The sequence below is a fragment of the Manacus candei genome, unplaced genomic scaffold (assembly GCF_025592945.1).
Source record: "Manacus candei isolate 608988 ecotype Guabito, Panama unplaced genomic scaffold, ASM2559294v1 h1tg000011l, whole genome shotgun sequence".
Taxonomy (NCBI): domain Eukaryota; kingdom Metazoa; phylum Chordata; class Aves; order Passeriformes; family Pipridae; genus Manacus; species Manacus candei.
This window is the reverse complement of record NW_026138059.1, coordinates 6,444,118-6,470,296: the sequence shown is the minus strand read 5'-3', so window position 1 is coordinate 6,470,296 and position 26,179 is coordinate 6,444,118. Positions and strand designations below refer to the sequence as shown.

Here is a 26,179-nt window from a genome sequence, read left to right as displayed (position 1 = left end):
ACTATGAAGAAGGAAAAAACTTGTGGTATGTTAAAGTTTGAAACTGCTCCTTACTGATTTACTGCTGTTCTGGAGACAGCCCAGAGTGTACTAATTCATTAGTTCTTGTAAGCAGAGAGGAGGCAAAGAATAGGAGGAAACAAGGAAAGGGGTGGAGGGGAAAAGAGTTGGGGAAGAGAAAGAAACATGGGGAAATACAAGGGGTGGGAGGAAAGACATAGCAAAGCCGTTGTTTTTGACCGGGTGCCTTAGGAATTTCTGGAAAACAATAAAATCAAATGTTACCCTAGAAAGCAGTGGAATTGTCTGTGCCCTTCTTATTACTTTGGCCTTCACACGCTATAGCATTATCCAATCTCGACTGACTTCTGACAGATAGTGTTTGGGGGTTTTTGAAGTTGAGTTGCATGCTTTGGTTTCAATTGACTTTACAGTCAGTCTCTTTTAGGTTGGTTTCATCTTGCCTCGCTTTCAGATCTCTTCTGTGTGCAGTTGATCTTCCTATCTCTAAAATACTCAGAGCTTAAACATGTTGACTGTTAATGATTTAACCTATGGCCTTCCACACTTTTGTATGGGTTTAGTGGTTGGCATAATAATACATATATGGTACCTTGGTATTGGCCCCAATATTCAAAGGCAGTGGTTCCCTGCAGTAAAGTAAAAAAAAAAAAATTATGGCAATTTTTAATAAGAATTTTAGTAGGTTCATGACTCCTAAAAGCAAGTAAGATGGGCAGGCTCATTCTCTCCAGACCAAAATGTATTGCACTTGTGGCAGTTTCAGATCCAGTTGATACACCAGTGCTGCAGCATCCAGGCTTTTCCTCCTGTATGATGGGGACAGAGTTTTTCCGTTTGTCATGGATGAGGATGTTTTTAAAATGCGTGTCCTCTTGATGTAACTGTTTCAAATTACCATGAGGTCTTGTGTCTCTGGCTGCTGAGAGTGCTCTGAGGTGTGCTGAGGGCCTGGGACTCCAGTGCTGGGAAATGGAAGGGTGCAAAGATTTCTCAGCTTTTCCCTGAGGTACTCTGCTGCTTTTGTAATCTCTTGGATAGCAAACATTGATTAGACACATGAATTCTGGGCAGTGTTCCTTGATATTTTCACACTTGTCCTTTTATTCATGCCATATTTTGGGGATATTGAATGTTTGGGACATAGTGCAGTGGCATTCCACTTCAGTTGTTATTTTACTCTGTACAACAAAATACACTACTTCCAAGAACAACCAGGAAGATGATCTATTTTTTTCTGTTTTTTCCTCATTTCTCTCCTGTCTTTCCTGTTCTCTATTGTCTGTCTTCTTACTCCTTTTTTTCTTTTCATTAAATTTCTTTTTCTCCACACCTTTGAATCTTCCAGTTCTTTCCCTTCTGCCTGACCATTTGCCTTTCCCATCTACAGTTTTTCAGATGGAGTGAAGTGATTTTTTGTTTTCTCTTTAAAATGTTTTCAACCCTGCCTACAGGGTTTGAATAACAGCCTCACCCAGTTTATTTCAGGTTGCTGCTGTTTGGCAATGCTTCAAGAAGCCACAGTGGCACCAGAGCTGGTGACAAACACAGGAAAATGCAAGGTCAGGAAAGTCTTTGGCTCTGTCACACTATTCAGCAGCTGTATTTTTTGGAATATGTGCAGGGATCTAGCTCTCTGAGGCACTTCTGCATGGACAGATGATGAGTTTATGGCATTTCTTTTGGAATTTTAAAAATCTGTTGTTTTCTACCTTTGTCTCCATAGTATCTTTTTCTCTCTACCCACCCATGAATTTAATAGGCAGTATTGTCATATACATCCATAGATCTAGAAACTGACCACTAATTTCTAATATTTAAAACCTTTCCTGATCAGTAATCAAGCCGTGTTGTCTAAGGTTTGGGGTTTTTTGCTTTATATGATGCTCTAATTTCTCTGGAAAAGAAACAAGAAGTTTTTAGCCAGGTATTTAGCAAAGAAATTGTTGTGGTTTTTTTGTTTTTTTTTTTTTTTAACTTTCCCGAGCAATGACTTGTCCCCAAAGCAGTACAGTTTTGTACTCATAATGGTGTTGTTCAAATACCTTTCATTAGTGAAAAACTAAATGTTCTTTCTCTTTTTTTTCCCCCTCCGCCATTGGAATGTTTCAATGTAATCTTTATACATGTATATATTTTTATGTTCTCTATATATGTTACTCATATAGCCATATCTTATATATATATCAGTCGGGAAGGTGAAGCAAAGAAACATAGTGGCTGTTGGTGAGTGGACTGAAGTCCCTGGAGTAATTGTTTCAACTCAGAGTAAGAGCCTGTTTCCCATGAGCTGTGTTGTCCAAGAGACTGAAGTTGCTGACAGTGCTCTAAGCCTATATGGGATCTTTTATCCCTTCTGGGCTTGGGCACTGGAACAGCTTGAAGATAAAACATAGTGAGGATGGAATTGGTGGTTAATCTGTGTGAGGACTTAAAGGCCAGGTCTGGAGAGTTCAGAATAGACAATGTGTTGACATGACTTTCTGCAGTATTCTGCACAAGCTGAAGTTTCTTACGTGTTGAAGTGAGTTATGCCTGAAAACAACAGCCTGTTATACTGCTGGAAGACAGAACATGGCTTTACGGGTTGGGGTTGTCTGGAATTCAAAGGAAGACATCTACCTGCTGAACTTATGCTGTAGGTAATGTAGTTGATTTTAGATCAGATTTGTGAGTGGGCCTTTAGAGTTAGGGAGGCATTTGACAGAATTTAAGAACCTAAGAAGGCAGGCATCAAAACTCTGAAGTTAGAAATCTCTGAATATCCATGTAAATCCAAACTTCCATGTGTTAGTTTGCCTGATATCAAAGAATGATTCTGCTTTACTTCCTAAGCAGTTCTGTGAGGATGAAGAACTGGAGACAGTTTATTTAGATAGATGCCAGTAACTAACTAATTGATAAATGAGAGGTATTAATCTGCCTGCCAACTTGTGTTACCATAAAATCTACCTAGTGGTGGATTTATTAATCAATTTGTTTTATAAAGTGACTTTTAAATGACCTTATCTGCAGTATAGTTGCATAATAACAACTGTGGACACCAAAAAAATAGTTGCTAAGTGGTCAATCATATCATGTAGGCTCCTTTCACATAATCCTCCTGAGGATCTTTTTAAGAGCCTAGGAACAAAGAAAAAGGGCATCAAGTTCAAACTCTGACAGAGGGGTGACAAATAATGCAAGCTGCAAGACTGCTGAACACCCTTAGCCACCAACTTTGATCATGTAAACAGGTCCCCGCTGCCTTGGGGGTATGGCAGAAAGCTGCGGAATTGTGTGCGGTGAGCCGCAGCTGTGGCTGCATAGGAAGGCTCAGAATTGTTTAGGTCAGAGTCAAAAATATTCACTTAATAGATGTGGCAGGCAGTGCCAGTCCCACAGTGCAATGTAGTAGCCTTTCTGCAGATGACTCCACTTCAGAAATGTGTGGGTTTTTCCCTGTAAGTAAAAAAATTGAGATTTTTTTTTTATAGATTTATATTTTTATGTATTTCTAAAAATGGTATAAATAGTATATAAACATACTTCATATATTAAATAAATACAATGTGACAGATGTGTTTCACTTCATGTAGGGGGAAATGTAGTCTGAATTACATGTATACTTATATCTATAAATATATATACACAATACTAAAACTGTACTATAGTAGATGTGTTTGATTTCATTTAGTAACCTGTATGACTTTCAATAGAGTTATTTTGACAAAGAGGGATGAGAGGAATGAGAACAAATTTTAAATCCTGTTTAAATCCCTTCCTTTGACTTCTAAAAGAGCTGCTTTTCATTGTGTCAGTAAATTCAGATTAAGATAATTCCTTAAGGCAGCTGACTTAAGTGTACCTGATTACCTGTGTCTGGTAGGAGAGGAGACTGAAGCTCCTAATTTAGAAATTAAGCCCATCCTTGATTTAAAGCTGAAATTTAGATTCTGCTGAAATCTCTATTTTGAGTCTTACTTGGTGAAAAAGACCCACCAGTTAGTGTGCTCATATGACTGTTATTCAACCCTGTTTTCTAGTCACACTTTTCTCACAGTGGTGGTCATGTATCTGAAGTGTTGGCGATGCAAACGCAGCTTGATTGTATAATGCCATAAAATACTTGACTATCAAGCAGTAAGAAAAATCATCCTGTTTTATGACTTCTTCAATGACTTGTATGGAAAAAAATTGCATTATTTCCTGCTTTCACAGTATTTCTATTTCACTGTTTTCTGCAACTTTTTGAGGCCTGGAAAGAAAGAATTGTTCTATTCTTAACTTACTAGAGGTCAAGTCAGCTGTTTCTCACTGGAAAATGTAGTCTGTGTAGGTGGACCAAAAACTGAGGGATTACTGTTCAGAAATACAATTTGTGTTCACTTAATTCATTTATTGTTCTATGGAAGTGAAAAAATGAAAAATTCGTTTTCCCTCCATACCCATTTCCTGGAATGCCAACAATCACATTTTAAATATATTGACATGTTTTTACAGCAACAGGACTTCAGTCACTTCTATCTCTTTATGCAGTGGTTTCCTTTTAGTGTGGACATGCACATGATTGCAGAATTGAACAGTTATTAGTCAGGTTGTTGATTATTTATGACAAGACTGTCTGAACAAACTCTTAGTAAAGCTACTTCTTATGCTTCTTACTTTCAACTTACTTTGGGATGCTGTCCTAGAAAATTATGTGCTGTGTGACCATATTTTTTACAAATTCAATATTATCAAATATGGACCACAGTCAGCAAAAATATGAAAATGAGACTGACCTTGATTGCAGTGGAGTATGGAGTCTGAACTGACAACCAACTTCCCTTCTGGTTTTCTGTGCCTCTGATTTGTTGTGTCCGTTTTCAGTATTGGTGTTTGAACTGAGTTTGGTAAGCAACACCAAATCTCCAATGAACTAAATATTTAGTGTGCTAAGGTCTATTCAGTTGGGTATATTGGTCTGTAGTTCTGTACCTTCACTAGCTGTATTTCTTGAGGCCTCATAGCAGGTAGCCAAATGAAGAGGCAAAATTTTCTGCTGGCTGTTTGTGTAACCGGTGACCTTGAGTACAATGTCAAACCAAGGCGTTGTTCAATATCTTGTTTCTCTAGAACTTTTAGCTATCTTGTCTTTTTTCTTGCAATTACTTAGCATTCTCCTTGAAACATTGCTCATCACTAGAATGCATGAGAACACAATCTGAAGCCATAAGAGGCCACAACTGTGGAACAGTGGGAGTCTTAATCTGTTTATGACAGAAGGTGTTTGTTTCTCTGCTTTTCTCTTGTGAGTTTGTTGTTTGGTTTTGTGCTGGGTTGTTGTTGTGCTTTGTTTTTTGCTTTTTGTTTTTTTTGTAAAAAAGCTTTTTTAAGCATCATGATGTAAACACAGAAGCTTATTATTTAGTTGCAGCAGTGTGCCAGATGATCATGAAACAAGATCTAGTCTTTGCTTGGGAAAGTTTTATTCTCTCTACCTTTAAAGAGATACCCAGCAGAGATGATCCACTGGGATGTGGAGGTTTTTTGTATATATTTTTCAAGACCACATAGCAAATTTCTTGATCCTGTCCCATCATAAATGTAAGATTTCATTATTAAAAGGTGTTTGGCAAGGAGGGGTGAGCAGGAATAGGTCTGCTACCATTTGAAGCTGAATTCAGGTTTTGCTTGGTTATCATGATGGCTGAATTCAGCATGAATTACATGCCAGCTGTACAGGGCAACCAGTTTCTGCTGGCCTGTTGGGAACCAACTTGAAAGACATTTTGCTTTGATTCACTCTTACTTTGCAGCAGATGAAGAGGAGAAATATTTCCCAGTGAGTTGTTACTACAATATAGTTGTGCTGCAAGAAGAATTACCACAGGGATACCAGTAAGCCTCTGAATGTCTTAGGGAACAATGGTAAGCATTGGGGCTGAAATGTTGATTATTTTCCCCTTTATCTTCATTTATTGACCCACATGGAATATATATTTAAATTTCTTTTTTTGTCTGAATTGGGTTATATCGTATATTTGGTAAGCCTTAGTTGGCATTGTATCGGATTTTACATCTTCACCATAAAATTCGCTAGGATTTTGGTCTGCCTGATGTATACAAGTGCATCCTTAACTTAAATCTATACCTCTTGATTGTTCACTTGCTAGTTTCATCCACTTGCTACCATAAGTATCAGATATGCAATAAACTGGTCAGGACAAGCAAAGGACACTCCAAAACAGTAGCAGACAGTTCAGGTGTGTTTGGTCACTTCTTCTCAAATACCTTATGAAACTGTCTGTAAATGTCAGCTAAACCAAAGCTTGGAAAAAGAAAACGTGTTTTGCTGGTAATTTGTGTTAAATGAAGAAGTAGTGATGATTGACAGTAAAGAAGCAGCCTAATAACCTTAAAAGTCTTGGGGTTTCATTAATATCACTGTGTCAGACCTTGATGTTAAGATCTCAGAACACAGTGCACAGCACAAGTTGTATTTTGTGATGTGGAACCATTATTCCTGTGCTGTTCTGCAGGACTCTTTTCATCTGTTTCCTTTGAAACAGTGTGGAGTTTGTGGGGGCTTTCAGAGGAAATGATCCAGAGCAACCCTGGAAATGGGGTTGCTTAATGTTTCTTCTCTCCCCTCCTCCCTGATGGCTGCACTAGAAAAAAGTTTTTTGGTGTCCTTTATGTACCCTATAAAAAGCATCTTCTAATGAGTTAGACTGAATGGAGGGGCTGACAAAATCTTCACTTTGTTTCAGAAATTTTAGAGACCTTGGTGGAGTCATGCCCACGATTAAATATCAAAGCCTTGGACTTCAAAGAAGTGTTTGTGAAGTCTGCACGTGATTTTTTTCAGGGACAAAAAGCACATTTTGCTTGAACATCTACCTAAATCTAGTCTAGTAAGCATTAAAGTAATTTTTTACAGTTCTGGAGGTCTTGCGAAGTTCGCAGATGTGACTTAGATATAAGCAGTTCCTGCAGGGGCTGATGAAGCCAGGGGGAAAAAAGAAAACCAGAACTGAAAAACACTGTAAACATGATTGGAGTGGCATAACTGCTGGTGTGGAGAAGGTAAGGAACCACCTAATTATTGAAGGACAGAGGTGAGATAATGTGAACCCCTCAGCGGCTTGGGATGTGAATTTTCTACACTTGGAAGGTCAATGTCACAGTGACAAAATATTACTAGTAAATATGTTGTTAATATTTGATGTACTCTATAAATTACCCTAGATGTTTGGGGGAGCTGCGTAGGTTTTTGTTTTGTTTTTCTTCCTGTAAAACTTGTAAATTAGCTTTCCACTTTTTGGGAATACATTTTTTTGTGTGAGATTATTTTTTTTCTGGTTAGTCAGTTGACAACTCTCCATCGGGGCTCTGAAGCCTAGGATAAAGATGCTCTGCGTGGTCCTGTCCTATTGCTGTCTTTAGAGTGATATATAGGTATTATAACCCCTTCTTTTAGCTCACTTTGTGCTCTTATCTGCCTCAATTGGTTGTTGCAATGAAAAAGTTGTGGTCTCAGCATGTTGAAAGTGTTGGAAGAAAAATGCAGGATAAAATTCGTAGTGTACTCAAAATATTTATTGTTCTTTCTAAAATTAACAGCAGACTGATTGATTTGTCATGCTCTTGGAAATGGAAATATCTGGCTCTGTGAGTTGCAATATCATCACACTGGAAAAGGGACATAATAAATGCCTGGCTTATGAAAGACCTTTTGAATCTTGCCTGGGTAGCTGAGGTTAAGGAATGTCATAAGTAAATTTTGGTGCTGGTGAGAGAAAACTTGTAACTAGTGGTGAAAGTGACAGGAATTGGAAATGAGATTTTTGCACGTGTAATGTTTGACAAAGGCCTGTGACCAAAAGGTATTTACTGCTTGCTCTCGTATTTTGTCAGTGTGGGTTTTTTGCTTTCTGCTTTCTACATGAAGTTCTATCAGACAGGGGATGTATAGCCTACTGCAAGTGCAGCAAGATGTTAGCTATTGCTGTTTTACAGCAAAGTTGTTAGGAAAAAACAAACCCAACAGGCAGCAGCTGACAGTGTGATTTCCAATGGCAGAAATGTAGAGTAGTAATTTAAGGAAATAATGGAGTATCTTTCCTTTTTGTGTTGTTTTTCAGACTGCTCTGCAATGACTACAGCAAGATACAGGCCTACCTGGGACTTGGTACTTGACCCATTAGTGTCCTGCAAGCTCTGCCTTGGTGAATATCCCGTGGAGCAGATGACAACAATAGCACAATGCCAATGCATCTTCTGTACCCTGGTGAGTTTGTGTTCTGTATTAGGCATAAAAACCAAAACATAAGTCGAACTACATAACTTTTATGTTTCTGCTGTGTGGGTTTCACACTGAAGTATTGATGTTACAGTGGAAATAAATACTGTTTCTGTGTACTTGACACAAATGCTAGCAGCTAAACTTTTGTTTTCCTGTTCAAAGCACTTGAACATACTGTATAGTTACCTCCTTAGCAAGGTTACTCATGCTTTCCTTTTCATCTCTCAGTGGCTTGGATTTGGGGGTGGCTTTTTGATTGACTGGATTTTGGTTGAGTGCTTTGGTGGGGGTTTTTTGTTTGGTTTTTGGTTTTGTGTTTTTTTTAACTTTAGAAGAGAATAGAATCTTTCAGTTGGAAGGGATTGTTCTGCAATTTTCATCAGTCCAACTACCTGATCAATTTAGGGCTCATCAAAAGTTAAAGCATGGTGTGAAAGGTGTTGTCCAAATGCCTCTTAAACACTGACAGGAGGCTGCTGCCCCAAGCCTGTCTGTGAAGCCTGTTCTAGTGTTTGGTCACCCTCTTTGTAAAGAAATGCTTCTTAATGTCCAGTCTGAACCTTCCCTGGTGCAGCCTTGAACCGTTCCTGCATGTCCTCTCACTGGATACTAGGGAGAAGAGGGTCAGTACCTCCCTTTCTACTTCCCCTCCTCAGGAAACTTTAGAGAGCAATGAGTTCACCCCCTCAGCCCCATCCTCTCCAAACAAGACAAACCTAAGGTTTTCACCTGCTCCTCACATGAACGTGCCTTCCAACCCTTTCATCAACTTTTTTGTCCTTCTCTGGATGCATTCAGATTCCTTCACATTCTCCTTAAATTATGGGGCCCAGAACTGCACACAGCACTCCAGGCTACACCAATGCTGAATACAGGAGAAAAATCACCTCTTTTGACCAACTGGTGAGGCTGTTTAATGCACCCTGGAATGGGGTTTGTCCTCCTGGCTACCAGGGCTCACTGACTTGTATGGAGCCTGTTGTCACCCAGCACCTCCAGATCCCTTTCTGCAGAACTGTTCTCCAGGCACTCCTTTCTGAATTTATACTTGTGTCTGATGTTACTCAATATGAGGTGGAGAATCTGACACTTCAACTTTTTAAATTTCATGCCATTAATCATAGCCCGTTGCTCCAGTTTCTCTAGATCCCTCTGCAAGGCATCTTGTCCCTCAAGAGAATCAACAGCACTTCCTGGTTTTGTATCATCATCAGTCTCGCTAATGGTGCATTCAACTCCTGCATCCAAACAGTTGATAACCATATTGAACAGAACTGACACTAGAATTGAGCTCAGAGAAAGTGCTGGTGACTGGGTGCCAGACAGATGTAGCCCCATTCACTATAACCCTTGGAGCCCAATTCTTCACCCAGAGCACCTGCTCATCTCACAGCTGGACATCTTGTGCAGAAGGCTACTGTGAAGGACAGTATCAAAAGCCTTAGTAAAATCCAGAAAAAACATGTCCACTGCCTTTCCTTCATTCACTAGGCAGCTGACCTTGTCATAGAAGGTTATCAAATTAGTTAAAACAGACTTGCCCTTTGTGAACCCATATTGACTGTGCCTGATGATTGCGTTATTCTTCAAAATGCCTTTCAACAGTACCCAGTATTGCCACACACTCGTAACTATGTGTCATGGTTTGAGATAGCCCCAAAATCCAATTCCCTAGCTCCATTCCCCCCTCCCACATCTCAACCTAATGTGAGATGGGTTTTTCCAGACAAAACACACCAGACTCAAAGTGGGGGAAAGGGAATATATTACAATGACTGTACAAATAAATACCATATCACATTATACACACGATCACAACTATCTCTACCATAACATATGTATTTACAGTGGATCAGATCTCTTCTCCCCTCCAAATAAAAGTCCAGGAGGGAAAGAAGGACAGATCCCTTCCAGTCCTGAACAGCAGCATCTTCTGAGGCAGCAGTCTGTCTGTCTTCTCCACATGCAGCAGCTGATAGCTGGATCTCTGCCAGCACTCACGAGGGAGGTATTCAAGCCTCTCTCGGCCCCATCGCCTCCAACCGAGGGGTCTTCCGTGGGCTTCGTAACCCCAGACAAGGTCGTATCACCACGTCATATCACGAAGACACAGGGGGCTTCGTGACGGTCTGGTATCTCCAGGAGACTCAGCTCCTTGCAGGGCCTCTGTGCCCTGTCTCTCAGGCTGCCACTGTGGCAGCAGTGCAAGGGGGCGAGAACCAAGGTCAACTCCCCCCGCATTCCTCTGGCCGTCCCGGTCCAGCTCCGGGACGTCTTTTGAGCTTCTTAGCTCCTCTCTCTCTCTGGTGCTGCATGTCTAAAACTCTTCTCCTTAATAGGAGTCCATCTCCCTCTTTTCTCAGAGGGATCTCAAAGGAGTTTTAGGGGATCTGGTACAGTCTTACCCCCAGAACTCTGTCTCTCAGGCTGCTGGCTCTCTTTTTCCCGGCTCTCCTTCCAGGAGTCCTTTCTCTGGTGCTGCATGTTGCTTCTGCTGCTCCTTCAGTTCAGGTTCTTATCTCTGGCTCTCTGCCACCGTTTCTCTGGTCAGTGCCGGCTGCTGCTCTGTGCCCATGGAGAAAACATCTCCCGGCATAACTACAGGCACCTAGCCCAGCTTTATGCTGTTCCAGGTCCCTGCAGCCCCCCCCAGCCAGGGGCTGGGAGGGCCCAGAGGGCCCAAGGGGCTCAGAGCCCCTTCCTCGTGGCTCACAACATGGCCACCTCTCCTCAACAATCCAAACTACAACTCCTCTTTTCCGGTGAGCTTGTGGGATGTTGACATTTTTGCAGGAGCACCCATTGGACAGAACTCCAAAACTTCCAGGGGTTTCCACCCCTTGGGGTCTACCACTTTTCTAGCCTCTGGGGGAAAACAAGATTCAAACCACTACACTATGAAAGTATTTAATGTATTATAGACTTCAATTTCACTGTATCATAGTTAGTCACATAACAGGTTTCCATTACTGTACTGTACAAATGCTTACCTGGAATAACAAGCATATTGTCAGTTAAGTACAAAACACTGGCAATATGGTCACATACTAATATGACAAAGATCATCATCATCACAGTTAATGTATATTGATGGTTTATGAATAGAGAATGAAAATTAGTACTAATTTTTCTTACCTAATAATGATTTGAAATTAAAATTTTAGACCCTTAAATTTTGCAGTTGGTGCAGGTACACCAAAAACTTTGTAACAACGATTCAACAGAGGAAGAGTTGGAGTATTATCAGTAAGAATATAATTTCTGGGGTACATGATGCTCAGGCTTTAATTTCCCAAGAGTTTTGACATGGTGTTGCAGATTCAGAAATGGGATTGAGTGACTTTTTCTGTTTTGTTAAATCTGAAAGTCCTTTTCAACAAAGTTTTTGGGTGTGTGTTCTTAATGTTCAAGATCAAGGATTTTAGTTACTTTTTAATTTTATTTTTCTTCATGGAAATACTGTCTTGAAATAATAGATTTTTTTTTCCCTGATGGGAAAAAGAACAGCCAATAAAACAGCCAATTCCAGTTTGAAAGGAGTGTTTGCTTAAACATGCAAAAGTGGGTAAAATTATAGCCTTCATGAAATCTGTTCTCCACTGTTCTAGTACTTACAGCTGAGTATTCTGTTTCTCCCTGTTGCTTGGGTGTGGAAAATACTTAAATTTCAGTTTTCAGTAACACTTCAATGGTAGCAGAAAGACTGGGTTACCAGATACACCTTTTCATCTTCACCTGGTTCCTTCTAATGTTTGCTACTGTCACTGATCTGTTTCTTGGTAGAGTAACTGACTCTTACTGCTCATTTGAAAGATACAACCAGTTAGAGACATTAAATATGTAACCTTTGCCAATAATCTGTACTTAGCAGCTGACATAAGTAACATGACTGTGGTGACACAGGGTTTTTGTTTTGAACTGTATTCAGGTGGAATCACCAATTCACTTGTATTTGACTATTTAAATAGTTCATTCGGCCTTGTCCTGTTTAAGGAAATTGGTGTAGTTTGTCTGCCTCTTGTTTGTCACTTGCTTCACTACAGTGATGTTTGAGTGCCCTGAAAAAATTATTTATCCTAAAGTGCTGCCATAAATTAATAGGAAATATTACTTTTACTTTCATTGGTGATGGTGAAGGAAGAATTAAGAATCAGTCAAATAAATGCAAGAGGCAATAGCTGTAAACCTGTTACAGTTCCAACTTTCGTCTGAAATCCAAGGCCTTCATCTCAACCTGCAGGCTGTCCCATAAGGTAAATAAATTGCTGAAGAAAATACTCCCCTAAATCAGGCAAGATTGTTTTACCTGTTGGCAATTGTTAAGGAAAAGTGTGAGAACTGTTCAGATTCCTCCTCTCCTATTCCTCCAGTGACAATTTCCATAAACATCAAGGACATTGCAGTCTTTAATATGAATTATACTTTGTAAATAGCCAAACTAAAATTGTTTAAAACCGACAGGAAAAAAAACCCAAGCCTTTTTGATTCAAAATTTTGCATGGAGTCTATGTACAGTACATCCACTACATCTATTTTGTTTTTGATTGACCAATATATAATTTTTTTTTCTGTCTGCTTGCTTTTATGTAAATGAACAGAGATAACTGATGGCCTCTCCAGGGATATGAGCAAAAGAGAAAAAGGAATGTCTGTTACAGGTGTGAGAGCTACTTTTGCTGCAGCTTTTGTCACCAGTTCTAGCCTTTCTGTCTAAATCACAGCAAACTTAGACAGTATCAGTATTTATTACAAAAATCTTTGAAATTAAGTGCTAGTGGTATGTAGGCAGAACTTGTATCAATGTACAGGTCTCTCAATCCTATAATATTTGTATATTATAATACTCTTTATAATCATAGAAGTGCTGTAGTAAAGATCCCATGAAGAATTGTCTCTTCCTGACACTTATACAGTAGCACAACTTTGTTATTCAGAAAAATAGAATGGGGACACTGTTTTCTTTTGCTTTCTGGCAGAGCTGTGCGTGGATTGAATAGAGCAGACTGCCACTCCTCTGCTGATAAGGCATAGGCACTACAATTTCCCATAGTATTACTTCGCAGTTATGACTATTTAGTACAAATTACTCCATTTAATACTCCATTATGATTTTTATCATTATGATCGTTAATGTGCACGCAGTGCTGTGAGCTCTCAATGTGTATCTCATCCATTAGGAATGTTACAAGAATGTATTTGCTCTGGCACCTCAAGCAAATCCTTGTTGGATTGCTCAAGGTACCAGAGGAACAAAAGTCTAGAGAGTAGAAAGAAAACAAGTGATCTGCTGATGGCTTTTAGTTTTTCTGAGTATTATCGAGAGGCAGACTACTATCTCTCTTCTGGAATCATGTCAACAATAGGACTAATCTTAACTGTGCTCATCTAATTCTGGACCAAAACACTTAAATAGCTTGCTTTTTATTAAATCATTTCCCACCTAAATAGCACACAGTACATAATTAGTAACTTAAATTTTAAGATAGTTGCTTAACAGTTGCTTAACAGTTGCTTACCCCAGCAGAAGCAATTGGTTGTACATGTTTTCTTCAGAAATCTTTCCTCGTAACACTTATAGAAGGAGAGTAAAGCAGACAACACTGCTTTTTTTCTATTTTTTTATTAGTTACTGCACTAAATTTTTTCACTAATTACTTAACCTTTTCTTTTTTGAAGGGTTAGCAGGAGATAAGGAGGGAGCAATTTTAGTCGATTTGATGTCTGAAATTCTGATTATTTTGTAATCTGTGATGAAATTCTCACGTGTCTTAAAGGAGAGGATGTTTCCTTGGTGCGTTACCAATTGTATTTGTGCTAAAGTTACAACAGGTTTTTGTTCTAGTTGATATTCTTGCATTTAAGCAGTTAGTTGCTTGACTGTGTTCCAATTCAGATTTACTTGTACATCTGTGTACATAAATACTATATAATTTATATATATAGAAGCATACACATGGATCTGTCAATGTGTTGCAAGTACCATGATGGCACTATTACTCAAGACATACTAAGCTCCTTTTGACCTCATATTAGATTGCTCAATTCCCTTCAAGGTATTATGCAGTGTTGATCATGCTGGTTCTGGAGGATTCATTGCTTACTTTTCTCAAATTTAAAAAGAAAATCAGTCAAGTAGGTAGTCCAGGCAAGAAAACATCTGGGAGAAATAGGAAGCCTAACAGAAAACTTGTCTTTAATGGAAAAGTTTATTTTAATTGCTCATTTGCAGTCCACCTTGTTACTAATGGAAGGAGAAACTGTTGTTCAGATGTGTGAGAGGGCCTACAATCAGAAAGAAAATAACAAAACTAATGTTGACCTACCTTCTGCTGCTTGTTTGTGTTTTCTTGTTGGCCATATGTGCACATGTGGATCAACTTTGTGGTGTTTGAAACTAGCACTGCTTAGTAGATACTCATACTTTGATTCTTGCTCCTTAGACTCTACCTTAAGCCCTTGAGGCAGCTGGTTAATCTTACCTGGACCTTTAGGTATCCCTTGGTTTGGTGTATTCTATCTCAAGTAGCACGGCAGCAGGACAGTGACAAACTCCTGCTTTCACTAGTCCTTTTTACACAGGATTACTGAATTTGCCTAATCGTGACTGTTCATACATATCTGCTTAATTCTAATCATTCCCCTCTTTGAACTTCCTCATAGACTGAAGATCAGTAAGGCAAATATTATCCTGCCTGTAACCGGCATCAGGAATCCTTTTTTTTTTTTCTTCTTCTTGTTATGCTTGACTGGAAGCACATAGAGCTTCTCTGAGTTAAATTACAGGAAAAGGAATGATTTAGTTAGTGTTATCCCTCACTCCAAGCGAGGCAGAGGCAGGTTCAGCTTCTCTTTCCCCTGGGGCAGGGCAACCAGAGGGCAGTGTGGGTGGGAACAGGTGGGCTTGGCTACCTTCCTGATCCTGGATGGTTTGTGTCTGCTTGCCGAGGGAAACCTACCTCAGCAGGGCAGCACTTGCCTCTACCAAAGGAGATGCCCTACATGCTTGGAAACAGGAGGGGGGAAAACCTAATGGCTTGTGAAGTTTTGCAGAATTCCGAGTCCTCCTTAGTAGCTGTAATGTTTCCCTGTTTCCTACTAGCTGCTGGCAAAGCTCACAGCTTGCTGCTTTTTCTCACTTACCCCAGCCTTAGCAGAGAACTGATACTAATCTTGACGGGTGATGTGGCAGTAGAGGCTTCCTGGTTAGAGGTCATTATGTGTTTGCATAGCAATTCACGTGGCTGGCTGAGTTCTGACTTGTCTTTAGGTTCTGTGATGACAGAATTTCCTGCTTAAATAATAAACTTACCTGTTTACAGAGAAATGTGCATTTGTGAACTGCAGAACCCTGAGTGAAAACTAAACTTGATCCGGAGCCTTCAGCTTTCCTCTCCTGTGTGACATTACTAAATGAGATTAACATTATCTGCCCTTCATAAGCATGTTGAGGAAACCAGTTCACTTTTGTTTGCAGTGTTTTGCATGTGAAAAGGGAAGGTCCTTTGTTTGCTGCAGGTGTATTGTCTTCCCACTAGAACTATTAATTTTGTTCTGAAATAGAATAAACTTTTCTCAAACATAAGGAAAGACTGAATTGTTTGTTGGCAGTTTTACCTCCTGAATATTTAAGTTTCATCCAACATATGTTGGCATTTTGAAAACAAGTTCATTTTTGTAAAGTTTACTCTGTGTGTTTTTATGAATTTCAGCCCTGAATAGGTGAGAACAAGCAGCTTATGCAGGGAAATGGAGGGGTAAAAATCCAACATGAAAGAAGTTTACACGTACGTGCACTTGAACTACCTATTCTAACATGAAGATATGCACAAATTACAAGATATTATCCTTGTCTCACTTGGCCGTTTTCCGCTGTCTACTATGATTGATTTCTCTGAAGAAAAATTGTTTGTCTTCTGTATATTTTACAGTACACAGTCATAAATAAATGTATATATAAAAAACAGCCCCACTACTTCAAAGGCTAGGCTGCTGTAAGTCTGGGTTGCCTTCCCTTTAAGATATTCAACTGGGAAAAGGCATTTGTTTTCCAGTGCATTTGTTTCTGGATGCTTGGTCCTGTCTGTGATTTGTGCAGCCATTGGTTGCTGTGTCTCACAGGATGTTTGCCATATCTTAATATTTGTCAAGCTGAAGTAGTTATCGGGGCTCTTCTTGCTGCATTCTTGAAACATATGTTTCTTCTCACCTTCCTTTCATCGTTTGTTGACTCCATAACCTGATGCTGCTACTTCCCTGTACTCAAACTGGCAGTTAGTCTTACTCAGAGAGGTTGGAGGCTGGATTCAGTCAGAGGGGTGATGCACCCTATTATAAATATTTTGTCTGAGTTATTGTTTGCATCAGTTAAGCAGTGTGTACCAGGGACTGCTGTGATATTTGGGTGTACTCTAAAAGCCTTTGGACAGAGATAGAACCAAAGCAACAGAATTACTCTGCTGTCCACAGGATGAATCAACAGCCATCACTGCACTAAACACAGTGACATGTACAGTGGCTGAGTCCCTGCTCCTACCAGGATGCTGGCCAATTCCCATCCTGAGATTGCACCATGGATGGGAGCACAGGGATTTCTGAACAAGAAAATTTTTACAGCTCAGAAAAGGATGTTCAGATGGTTTGTCCTCAGACTTGGAAGCACATAGGTTGTTTATCTTTCCCAACCATCATCCTGTTTGGCCATCATCCACGGGCAAGATGATGTGATTGCATTTATACTAACAATATAGTCTGTAACAGAGCTACAGAACAGCTGGTGCAGTCTTTAAAAATTGACAGCATGATGAAAGAAAGAGGCATTTACCCTTGGCAGTTTTGAACAAAAAGGTATCTTTTAAAAAAAGTCCAAGTATTGGGCAGGCAGAGGCAAGAAACCTGTCAAACAGAGGTTTTTCAAATTGTTTGCCACTTGGGGTAAAACATTTATCAGCTGTGATGTTACCTATATCTGGTCCTGGCCAAGGTCTCTTAGTGTGTACATTCTTGTTCGCAGCACAGGGCACTAAATATTTTCCTGTTGCAGAGCTCTGGATCACCTTGCAGGTGCTTTTCTGGGAGTCAAGGTTTGGTATGCTTGTGTAGCAGAACTTTTGTCTCTGTAACAAAACAAAGGATATAAAGAATAAACATGTTAGACTGTTCTCTGTTACTGCTTTCAGATTGGTAGATTTGAAGTACTGCATGTCAAGATAAGTGACTGTTTCTTCCTGTTAAGGGCGATGTTAAGGATGATGAGTCAGCTGCAGGGTTAATAAAAATTGGAATTTTGATAGTGAAGATTTCTTTGATAGTAGAGTATTGTCTGTGAGAAGATGTCTATAGAAATGGAAATTCTTTAAGTTCAAAGTATTACTGCAAATATTAAACATCTCTAGTGTACATCTGTCTCTGGTCTAGGTGGTTTGTGGAGTTGGATATAGCTTGTGCTTGTGGATTTGGTCAGTATAGTTGACAGATTATCTAATAGAGGAAAAAAATCACTCCCATAGTCATGCATATGCTTCAAACAGATCTCTGATTGTGTGTGTAGATATTTTCTCATAAATCACTTGTCAACTAAGTAGGATTAGGGTGATATTAAAAAGCTAGATTGGAGATCTGATGTAGAGAATTGTGCACACTGGAGCAGCAATGCAGGAGTGATTCCAAGTTGAGCCTGTTATTAAACAATAGATTTGAGACAGGATTGTAAGTACTTAACACAAAGAGGCCATGTAGTAAGTTTGAAAGAAGCTTAAAAGCTCTCCAAGAAATCTACCTTTTCTTTTCTCTCACACGTTTTCTTCCATGGAAATCTGTCAGAAAGTAGTTTTCTTTTTCTATGAAACATTAAGCTTAAAATAAGATGATTCCTATGACTGGAGTGCTGGAATGGAAGCGTACAGGCTCTTTAGGAAGAACAGGCAGAGGAGATGAGGTGGGGGTGTCGTTACCCTGTATGTCAGTAACCAGCTGTGGAGCTCTGCTTGAGGATGAATGAGGAGCCAACCCAGAGCTTATGGGTCAGAATTAAAGGGAGGGCTGGGACAGGTAACTTTATAATGGGGTCCTGTTACAAGGAGCCTGACCAGGAGGCCTTACAAGAAAGTTAGAGGGACTTTTAACAAGGGCATGTTGTGATTGGACAAGGAGAAATGGCTTCAGACTGTAAGAGGGTAGGTTTAGATACTAAGTAAAGAATTTTGTGAGGGTGGTGAAGCACTGGAACAGGCTACCCAGAGAAGTTGTGGATGTCCCATCCCTGGAAGTGTTCAAGGCCAGTTTGGATGGACCTCTGAGCAACCTAGTCTAGTAGAAAGTGTCCTTGCCTATGGCAGGGGGTTTGGAACTAGGTGATCTCTAAGGTCTGTCCCATCCCGAGCCATTCTATGATTTGTCCTATTGCCAGATGAACTGTTGCTTTAAGAAGCATATGAAAGTTATATGTGGCTACAAGAATCTCTTTTTCAGGAATAGGGAAGGTCAAGCCTTACTTCTCTCTTCAGAGAACACACCAGATGTAGGCTGCTTAATTTAGGGGAGTTTTTCTTCTTGGAATTGTTCAGCTTTGTCAAAATGGAAAATATTTCTAGAAGATGATGTTTTATTCAAGTAAAAGCTCTCTACCAGAGTAAGTTTGCTGTTCAGACAAAAGGGAGGGAAGCTCTTATTCCAAGAGCATTAGTCTTCACCTGAGACATGGACATCCAAATTGATCTGATATTTTTTTCTTTTTTTTTGTAGTTACAGAAATTCACTCACTCTTACACACTCTTGCCCCCAGCCCCATTGAGTATTACACACTGCATCTCTATGTACTATCCTAATCTAAAGCTAAAATAGGGCATTACATCTCATTACCTGAAACCTTTACAGGCAATATGTCTACCAGTATAAACACCTATTCACCAGACTGACTGCAGAAGTGACTTAGTGGAATTCGCTCAGAGCAGTGGAATAACTGATATTGCACTGCCTTATGGCAAGAGAAGATATCACCTTCTGGGTAGTCATTTTAAAGTAATGTAAAGAAAAACTCCTGGTATGCAAAGCATAAAAGTATTACAAAATACTATCAAAAGTAGTTGTTGTGGTAATTTTGTTCCTCTGTGTATCCTCATCACATGAATTCTTGAGCTTCGGCTTAGTGTCCTATTAGCTCAAAAATGACCTATAGAACCAAACTGTAGATTTGTAGCTAGAAGACACTACTAAGTAAGTGCTACTCACTCAATATCCTTTCATATTCTTCATATTCTTTCCTAGAATGTAAGACTCAAAGGTATCTTTACATTCACCTAGTCTAATGTCACTTGTAATATGAATCACAAAATACCAGCTCGCGTTTTCTGGTTCTTCACATGGTTGAATGCAAGTTTATTTATACATGTGTGTGTATATATGTATGTATATTTTTAGAAGTTCACTTAATACTGGTTTGATACAGAATTTTAGACTAGCAACTTAGTCTACATACTAATGATCATCCTACTTGAAAACATTTTCTTGATCAGTTTGAACTTTGAAGAAATCTCCCTTGTTAAAAATGCATGTCAGTCCTTCCTTGTGTTCCTGAAGTACAGTGCAAACTGTTAGTGGTTGTCTACCTAAAGTGCGGGGTTATTTACCTGGTTAATCTTTGTGTACAGTAGCAACTTCCTTTGCTTATCTTCAATATTTACCATTACCAAATGCATTGTAAAAAACTATTTTCCTTTTCTTTTTAGAACTTGGTTAAAGCTGCATTTCTTCTTTTTATTTCTTCATTTTTTCTCCTTTCAATTTTATCTATGTGTGTGTGGCTTTTTAAAAATGTTTTATCAACACCAGCATGTGATGTTTCTACATGTAGTGCACATTTTATTTGGGAATGACTGTGGCCTAGTGCCAGCACTAAAATACATTTGAAGTTTTAAGAAATAAATCAAATGATATGATGATATACTTGGCTCTGCAATCCTGTCATGCTTTTTTGGCTTTTCCAAATCCATTGACTTATTTATAAAATTTCCCATATGACTTGGCACTTGAATCTGCAGCATTAATGTAGTCAGAAGTCTACATTCTGACCAAATCCACCTAGCAGCTGTTAAGAAAATAATACAGGATAATATTTTTGCCCACCTAACTTGCAAATTAAAGATGACATCTTGAAAAGCCATTTCTCATTTGCTGCAATAGTAGCAATAACGTGTTCTTAAAAGTAAATTTGTTATGACTTTCCAAAAACATCTTCAAGTGTTTTTAATTATATACATTTTGTATTATAAAATGACCTTTAGGCACCTAGTGAATACATTTTTTTTTTTTTTGGTGTCAAAGTAGATGGTAGATAAATGTTGCCCCACATGGAAATAATGAAAGCCAGATTCCTTCTTAGGAATTAGGATGGGGTTTATTTGAGTTTTTATGTCAGGAGAAATAAGTCAAAGCACCATCATCAGAAGTAAGCATGATTGTTCCTGGAATTCTTCTGAAAAAAAGATTGAAAACCAGAAATTTTAATTCTTTATATATATAAATTTTGCTGTGGCCTGTGCAGGTTTGTTAGAGCTAAGTGCAACAGAGCAAGATTGTGTTAAGGTTTGGAAATCAGGCAAAAAATAATCATTTTGATTCTCGCAGGATATTTTGATCTTCATAGCATTAGACAAAAAGATATGCTCTAAAACAGCAACATGTAGTGGTCACTGAACATACCTTTCTGTGTGATGCAATCCTTGATCTATAAAGGTTAGAAGTACAGCACATCTTGCAGAGCTTTAAATACTAAGCTGTGTTTGGCAGCTTCAGAAAGGAAATCATTCCTTTACTAGCCATCTGTCTCTGAGGCAAAACCAAAAGTATTCCCAACTTATATAGGCAGCTTATAGTAAAACTGCTGCTGAGTTGGGCTCTCAGTTTACCTTTGTGAAGTAAGAATCGATCTGGGTCAAGACTCCTCAAAGTGGATGTGCTCCTACCCTTTGGCATGGGGACAGCAAGTGACAGTAGAATTCTTGAATTATCAAGTGAAAGTTATCCACACACCAGAAAGGGCAACAGTGATGGATGGGGGACAGAGCAGGGATGCACAAGGAAAAATACAGGGCTGATGCTCAGGGGAGCTAACCAGTCTCTTCTGACTGATCTTAGCAGCATCTGGGGCACTGGAGGCATCTTGACCTGTACTTTACGTAATTTTTATATAAAGCTTTATTTATAGGTTATATATATATATTATATATATGGTGTATGTAGCCTGTATATAGTTTATATGTAACACATGTTGTGCAGTGCTTTGCTTTCCTTTGTCTGTGGGAAATTGCCAGAGTTAAATGGCAGTTTTCATTGCCTGTCTAACATTCATGACATTGTAAAATGAAATGTTATAGATAATAAATAGATAAATAATAAGATAATAAATAAAAAAAATAGATAATAAATAGATAAAAACCAGATCTGTATCCTTAAGGAACCCAAACAACATTAGCAGTGTCCTGGGGTGCCACCATATAATAACTGTTTTCCTGTCCTGAATTGTTTGATATGCTGAAAGAATGCATGTTGGATAGAAATCTAAGCTACTCCAGTTACCTCTTTGCTTGTTACAACTGCAGCATAAACGAGAATAACCTGGCTAGAGATTGTTATGCATAAAGCAGAAATGCAAATGAAAAAAAAATCAGTTTTTGAAAGGTTTAGAGTACCTTCAAATGTGATTTACTTAAATAATATTTAGTTATTTAATTACTGAAATGAGATGACTTTTTTTTTTTAAAGAAAAAAATAAGTGGAATTTGGTAAAAGTACTTCTTCAAATAAAAGCAAGTTTCAATTGATGCACATCTACTAAAAAAATAAAGATGCTTCTCAGCATGTTTGTTTTGTAAGGGTTGATGTACAACAAGAAGTATCTTGTGACTTTAGTCCAACCTCAACCTTTAGGTATCTAATTTCATCTTCTGTTTTCTCTGAGAAAAATTATGTAATACAGTTCATTTTGAACATTGTTTGGGGTGACTTACACTCCCACATTTTTCTTCGTGCTGTACAGTACTTTATTGCCTTACTGAAAAGGCTATGAAGATACGTTCTTCCAGCATGGAATCAACTACAAGTTATATAGAAAATGAGCAACAATTTATTTGTCATCCTTTTGTAATCGTTTTGCAATGAACTTTTCATAATTGAGTATAATTGAGTACTAATCCTAGTGTTGTTTGAGCATTTCTGGTAAACTGGAATGTGTTGCATCTGCTTCTCTTTCAACTACTGTGGGTTACTCTTTCTCCACTTAAGAAATCTCTGGAGTGAGGGAGTCTTGAGTGGACAGGCTGTTTTATCCTCTGCCTATTTTACAGTAAGATTTTGTGGCCTTAAGACAGTTCCCTGAGGGTGAAGCATGAGAAGTGCACTTGGCTGTGCTGATGCTGAGGAGGCAGGGGCCAGTACCACATCAGGGGAAGGGGAAGGCCATTGGACGCTGCTCGTGACAGGGATGAACTGTGTCATTTCTTGGAAGATGTAAAGCGAGGAAAGGGAAGCAAATTGAATAGACTTTGGCAATGGTCCCAAACAGGTTGAGGAGGAGAATTAGCCACATTAATGATTAATGATTGCAAAGCTCATTCAGCTTGAAAAGTACTTTCTATAAGTGCTAAGTGCTGGCATTAAAAATGTATGCATTTTCATTTTAATCCACACTTGGCGTCTGCAAATGGAGAGGAAAGGGAAGAGCCAGCAGTGTCATTATAGCAGCACTAATACCTCACTACAGCTGAAATTACAGTTTGTCAAGGCACACAACCTAGGATCTGGGTCTTGCAGAACTGAGCCTGTGGTGATTGCTGCCCGTGGTTCTCTTTAACTGCTCCACCAGCTGCCTTGAAGAGCTTAAAGTGAAGGCTTGGAAACCTGCAAATCAAACATTTACTAAGTGAACAGTTGTCTGTATTAAGTCCCTATTGATGAAGAGAAAGACATAAACTATAGTCTGTCACATATGGATTTCTCTGCACAATTAAAAATCTTTAAGGTGTCAGTTTTCTGTCTCCTTTCTTTTTCAAAAAATAGACCTGTTTTCTCTACTGAGTGGGAGACACAGGGAAAGGGGACTCTAACAGAAATTATTTGTTGTGCTATCAAGGTGGTGGCATGTTGCTACCAGAAAAGCTGTGGACCAGAGCAGGAAAGACTGCTTGGGCAGGAAGTGAAGTTTTTGCTGCAGTCAAGCTGTGAGCTCTAAAACCTAGAATATTGTGTTAATACAGGTCTCTGAAAGGAGCTGAATAGACAAATCAAGAGGCAGAAGAGAAATAGGCTCAAAGTCTGGACCTTAACAGCTACAAGCTGCATGCTTGAGAGTTAGGCTAAAAGGTGCTCATTGATGGTGTGGCTGGAAGGAAGAAACAATTTTGTGCTCTGATGTGCAGTTAGGCACGCCAGCCTTGGCAAGGTCAGTGCAACCCTTTGCCTTCCTAGGCTGGTGGTGAGTCAGCAGCTGCATACATTTTGCAAGTGTTTTGTGGAAATGGTAACTGAAGTCCCTGTTTTGCCAGTTTGCTGCAGAGTGTGTTCTTGCCTCCCACACAGCTGGATGCTGAGCTTGTTTCATATCTTCATTTCACTCTGCTGTTGGTCTAGCCTCTCTCTTTATTCAAACATCTGGTAATAGGGAGTTAGGGGACTCCTGTAGTTGATTTGCCACTGCCAGCTGAGCTCACAAGCAGGGTGAGAACACTGTGGGGTGACCCATCCTCTGGGAAGCAGACCCTGGTTTGCTCTTTCTGTGTAATGTTGGGCTGGTGGAAGTTGTAGAGAGGAGTCTCTGTCTCTATCATTCCCTTGCCTTCCCAGCAGACACCTATGCATTAGCTCTCACCTTCATGTGGGAAGGGTGGAGGTGGAAGGGGGTAGTTGCTTTTCAAGAATAACAAGGTTTGGTCTTAATTTGCCCTTGGTCAAAAATACCCTTTTTTCTTATCTGTTTTGTTGACTGCCGTGCTGTGTGCTGCTGTGTTAGAGGCTACATTTTCAGTTATGACTTAGGTAAAACACTGTGGTTGCTAGGGGAGAAAAGTATTAGTATTACCAATATTTATTATTCAGTCCCCATGGAAACTGTAGTTCTTTGCGGAGTCCTAATTCTCACATTTTTCCTTCTTATGGAAAAGATATCTCTTTAACCGTGAAGTTCAGATATTATTTTCTAGAACAATGAAGGCAAGATACACAACTCCCTTTGTGCTCTGATATGCTTGACAGATGTTTGTCTTTGAGTAATTATTGGGAGTTACTGCTTACTAAGCTATGTTGTGGCTTCTAGTCACAAGGATTTTTGGAATGTCTAATTTTATCACGATGATGTTTTATTATTTTTTTCCCTTCCTCTTTGCTCCCTGTTCAATTTGTCCTTTTCCCCATTATTATTTTTTTTAATTTGCAGCATATTTGGATTTGATGAACAGTTATTTGGTAAACAGTTGGACTCAGTGATCTTAGGGGTCTTTTCCAGCTTAAGTGATTCTATGATTTGATGGGGAATGAACTTTACTGTTTTCTGCTTAAAGGTATGACTGTGGCAAAAGCTGTAAAGCCCATGGCTGTAAAAGGGACACCGTAGTACCTGTTTTTGCAGAGTTTGAGTTCTTCCAATTTTCAGAGGAAAGCTGTTAAAATACTGAGTGATTTATTCACTGTCTTACAGTGCCTAAAACAGTATGTGGAACTGTTAATCAAAGAAGGTCTAGAAACAGCAATCAGCTGCCCTGATGCTGCCTGCCCAAAGCGAGGTCACCTGCAAGAAAATGAGGTAGGTACGCTGTTACTGCAAATGGAGTGTTTTCTTGTCTTTACAGGATATTTAAATGTGTCTTGCTCTTTATGTCACAGCTTCCATTGTTGACAAGACATTGTTTTAATAATTCATCAAAGGTCAAATATTTTATCTCTGTTTGTTTAAAATTAGTTAGATTATTGCTGCTCCTAATTGGAAATTTGTCTTTGTTTTACTTCCTTCAACAGATTGAGTGCATGGTTGCATCAGAAATCATGCAAAGATATAAGAAGCTACAGTTTGAAAGAGGTAACACATATAACACTACCCATTGAAGGCTGTGAGAATGGTATCATTCCAGAACAATCCTATAAATCAGAATCTGTCTCTGCATATGTTCACGCAGTAGCATTGTGCATTAATTGTTTGGTCATCACAAAAAAAGAAAAAATCAAAACCAAAACCCAAAAAGTAGTTGTTTCTGTTCTTGCCTGTGTGATTCCCAGAACTACAGCACTCTGGCAATAGACGAAGGAAAGAAAATTGCTATGTATTATACTGCTATATAACTAAGGGAGGGAGTGACTTCTATTTTGAGCTTTGCTGTTTAAGTTGACTACTACTACTGTAGGGACTGGAGAGGTTGACTGACCTCTTTCACAGAGTCAACATTATCTCCTGGGATGGCATCTGGTGCCGAATTACCAAGCAGTTCTATGTGTAGTGTGTAATGATATAAGCATTAATAAGGTTCGTGTTAAGCTGACTGCATGCCTATCAGGATGTGGAATGGTGTGGTCATAGAGAACTTAAGGTTTTGCTGAGGGCAGGATCCAGCCTAGAAACCACTGAAGTAATTTAATTTTTTAGTTAGTTAGTTAGTTATATTGTCTTCAGTGGGCTTTGAAACGTGAAATGACTTACCTGTAAGAAACCTTCAAGAAAGAGATGAAACTCTATGAGAGTCTTATGCCATTGTTAATCATGTGGTCACATTAAGGCAGAGGCCAACTTGAAATAAGAATCCTAATGAGCAAGGCACTGTAAAAACACTTTCTAATGGGTTTTACCTCCATAGTATATGCTGTGCTTAATTTGAAGTACATCTGAAAAGAAAAAAATCTCATTCTCCGAAC

At 39.1% G+C, this 26,179-nt stretch overlaps 1 protein-coding gene across 8 annotated transcripts in view; it reads left to right on the top strand.

The window, feature by feature from the left end:
• The window catches only part of RNF144A (ring finger protein 144A), a 68,844-nt gene that overhangs the window by 31,327 nt on the left and 11,338 nt on the right, over positions 1-26,179 (top strand). For 5 of the 8 annotated variants that reach the window (XM_051778348.1, XM_051778342.1, XM_051778341.1 and 2 more), the window contains 3 exons: positions 8,130-8,275; positions 24,975-25,079; positions 25,292-25,352. In XM_051778348.1, the coding sequence (XP_051634308.1) occupies positions 8,141-8,275; positions 24,975-25,079; positions 25,292-25,352 (301 nt within the window). In that variant the 5' untranslated portion in view covers positions 8,130-8,140. Of the gene's footprint in view, positions 1-5,801; positions 5,914-6,755; positions 7,072-8,129; positions 8,276-24,974; positions 25,080-25,291; positions 25,353-26,179 lie in introns of those variants that run through there. The other 3 variants (XM_051778345.1, XM_051778344.1, XM_051778346.1) reach the window with 3 other exon arrangements.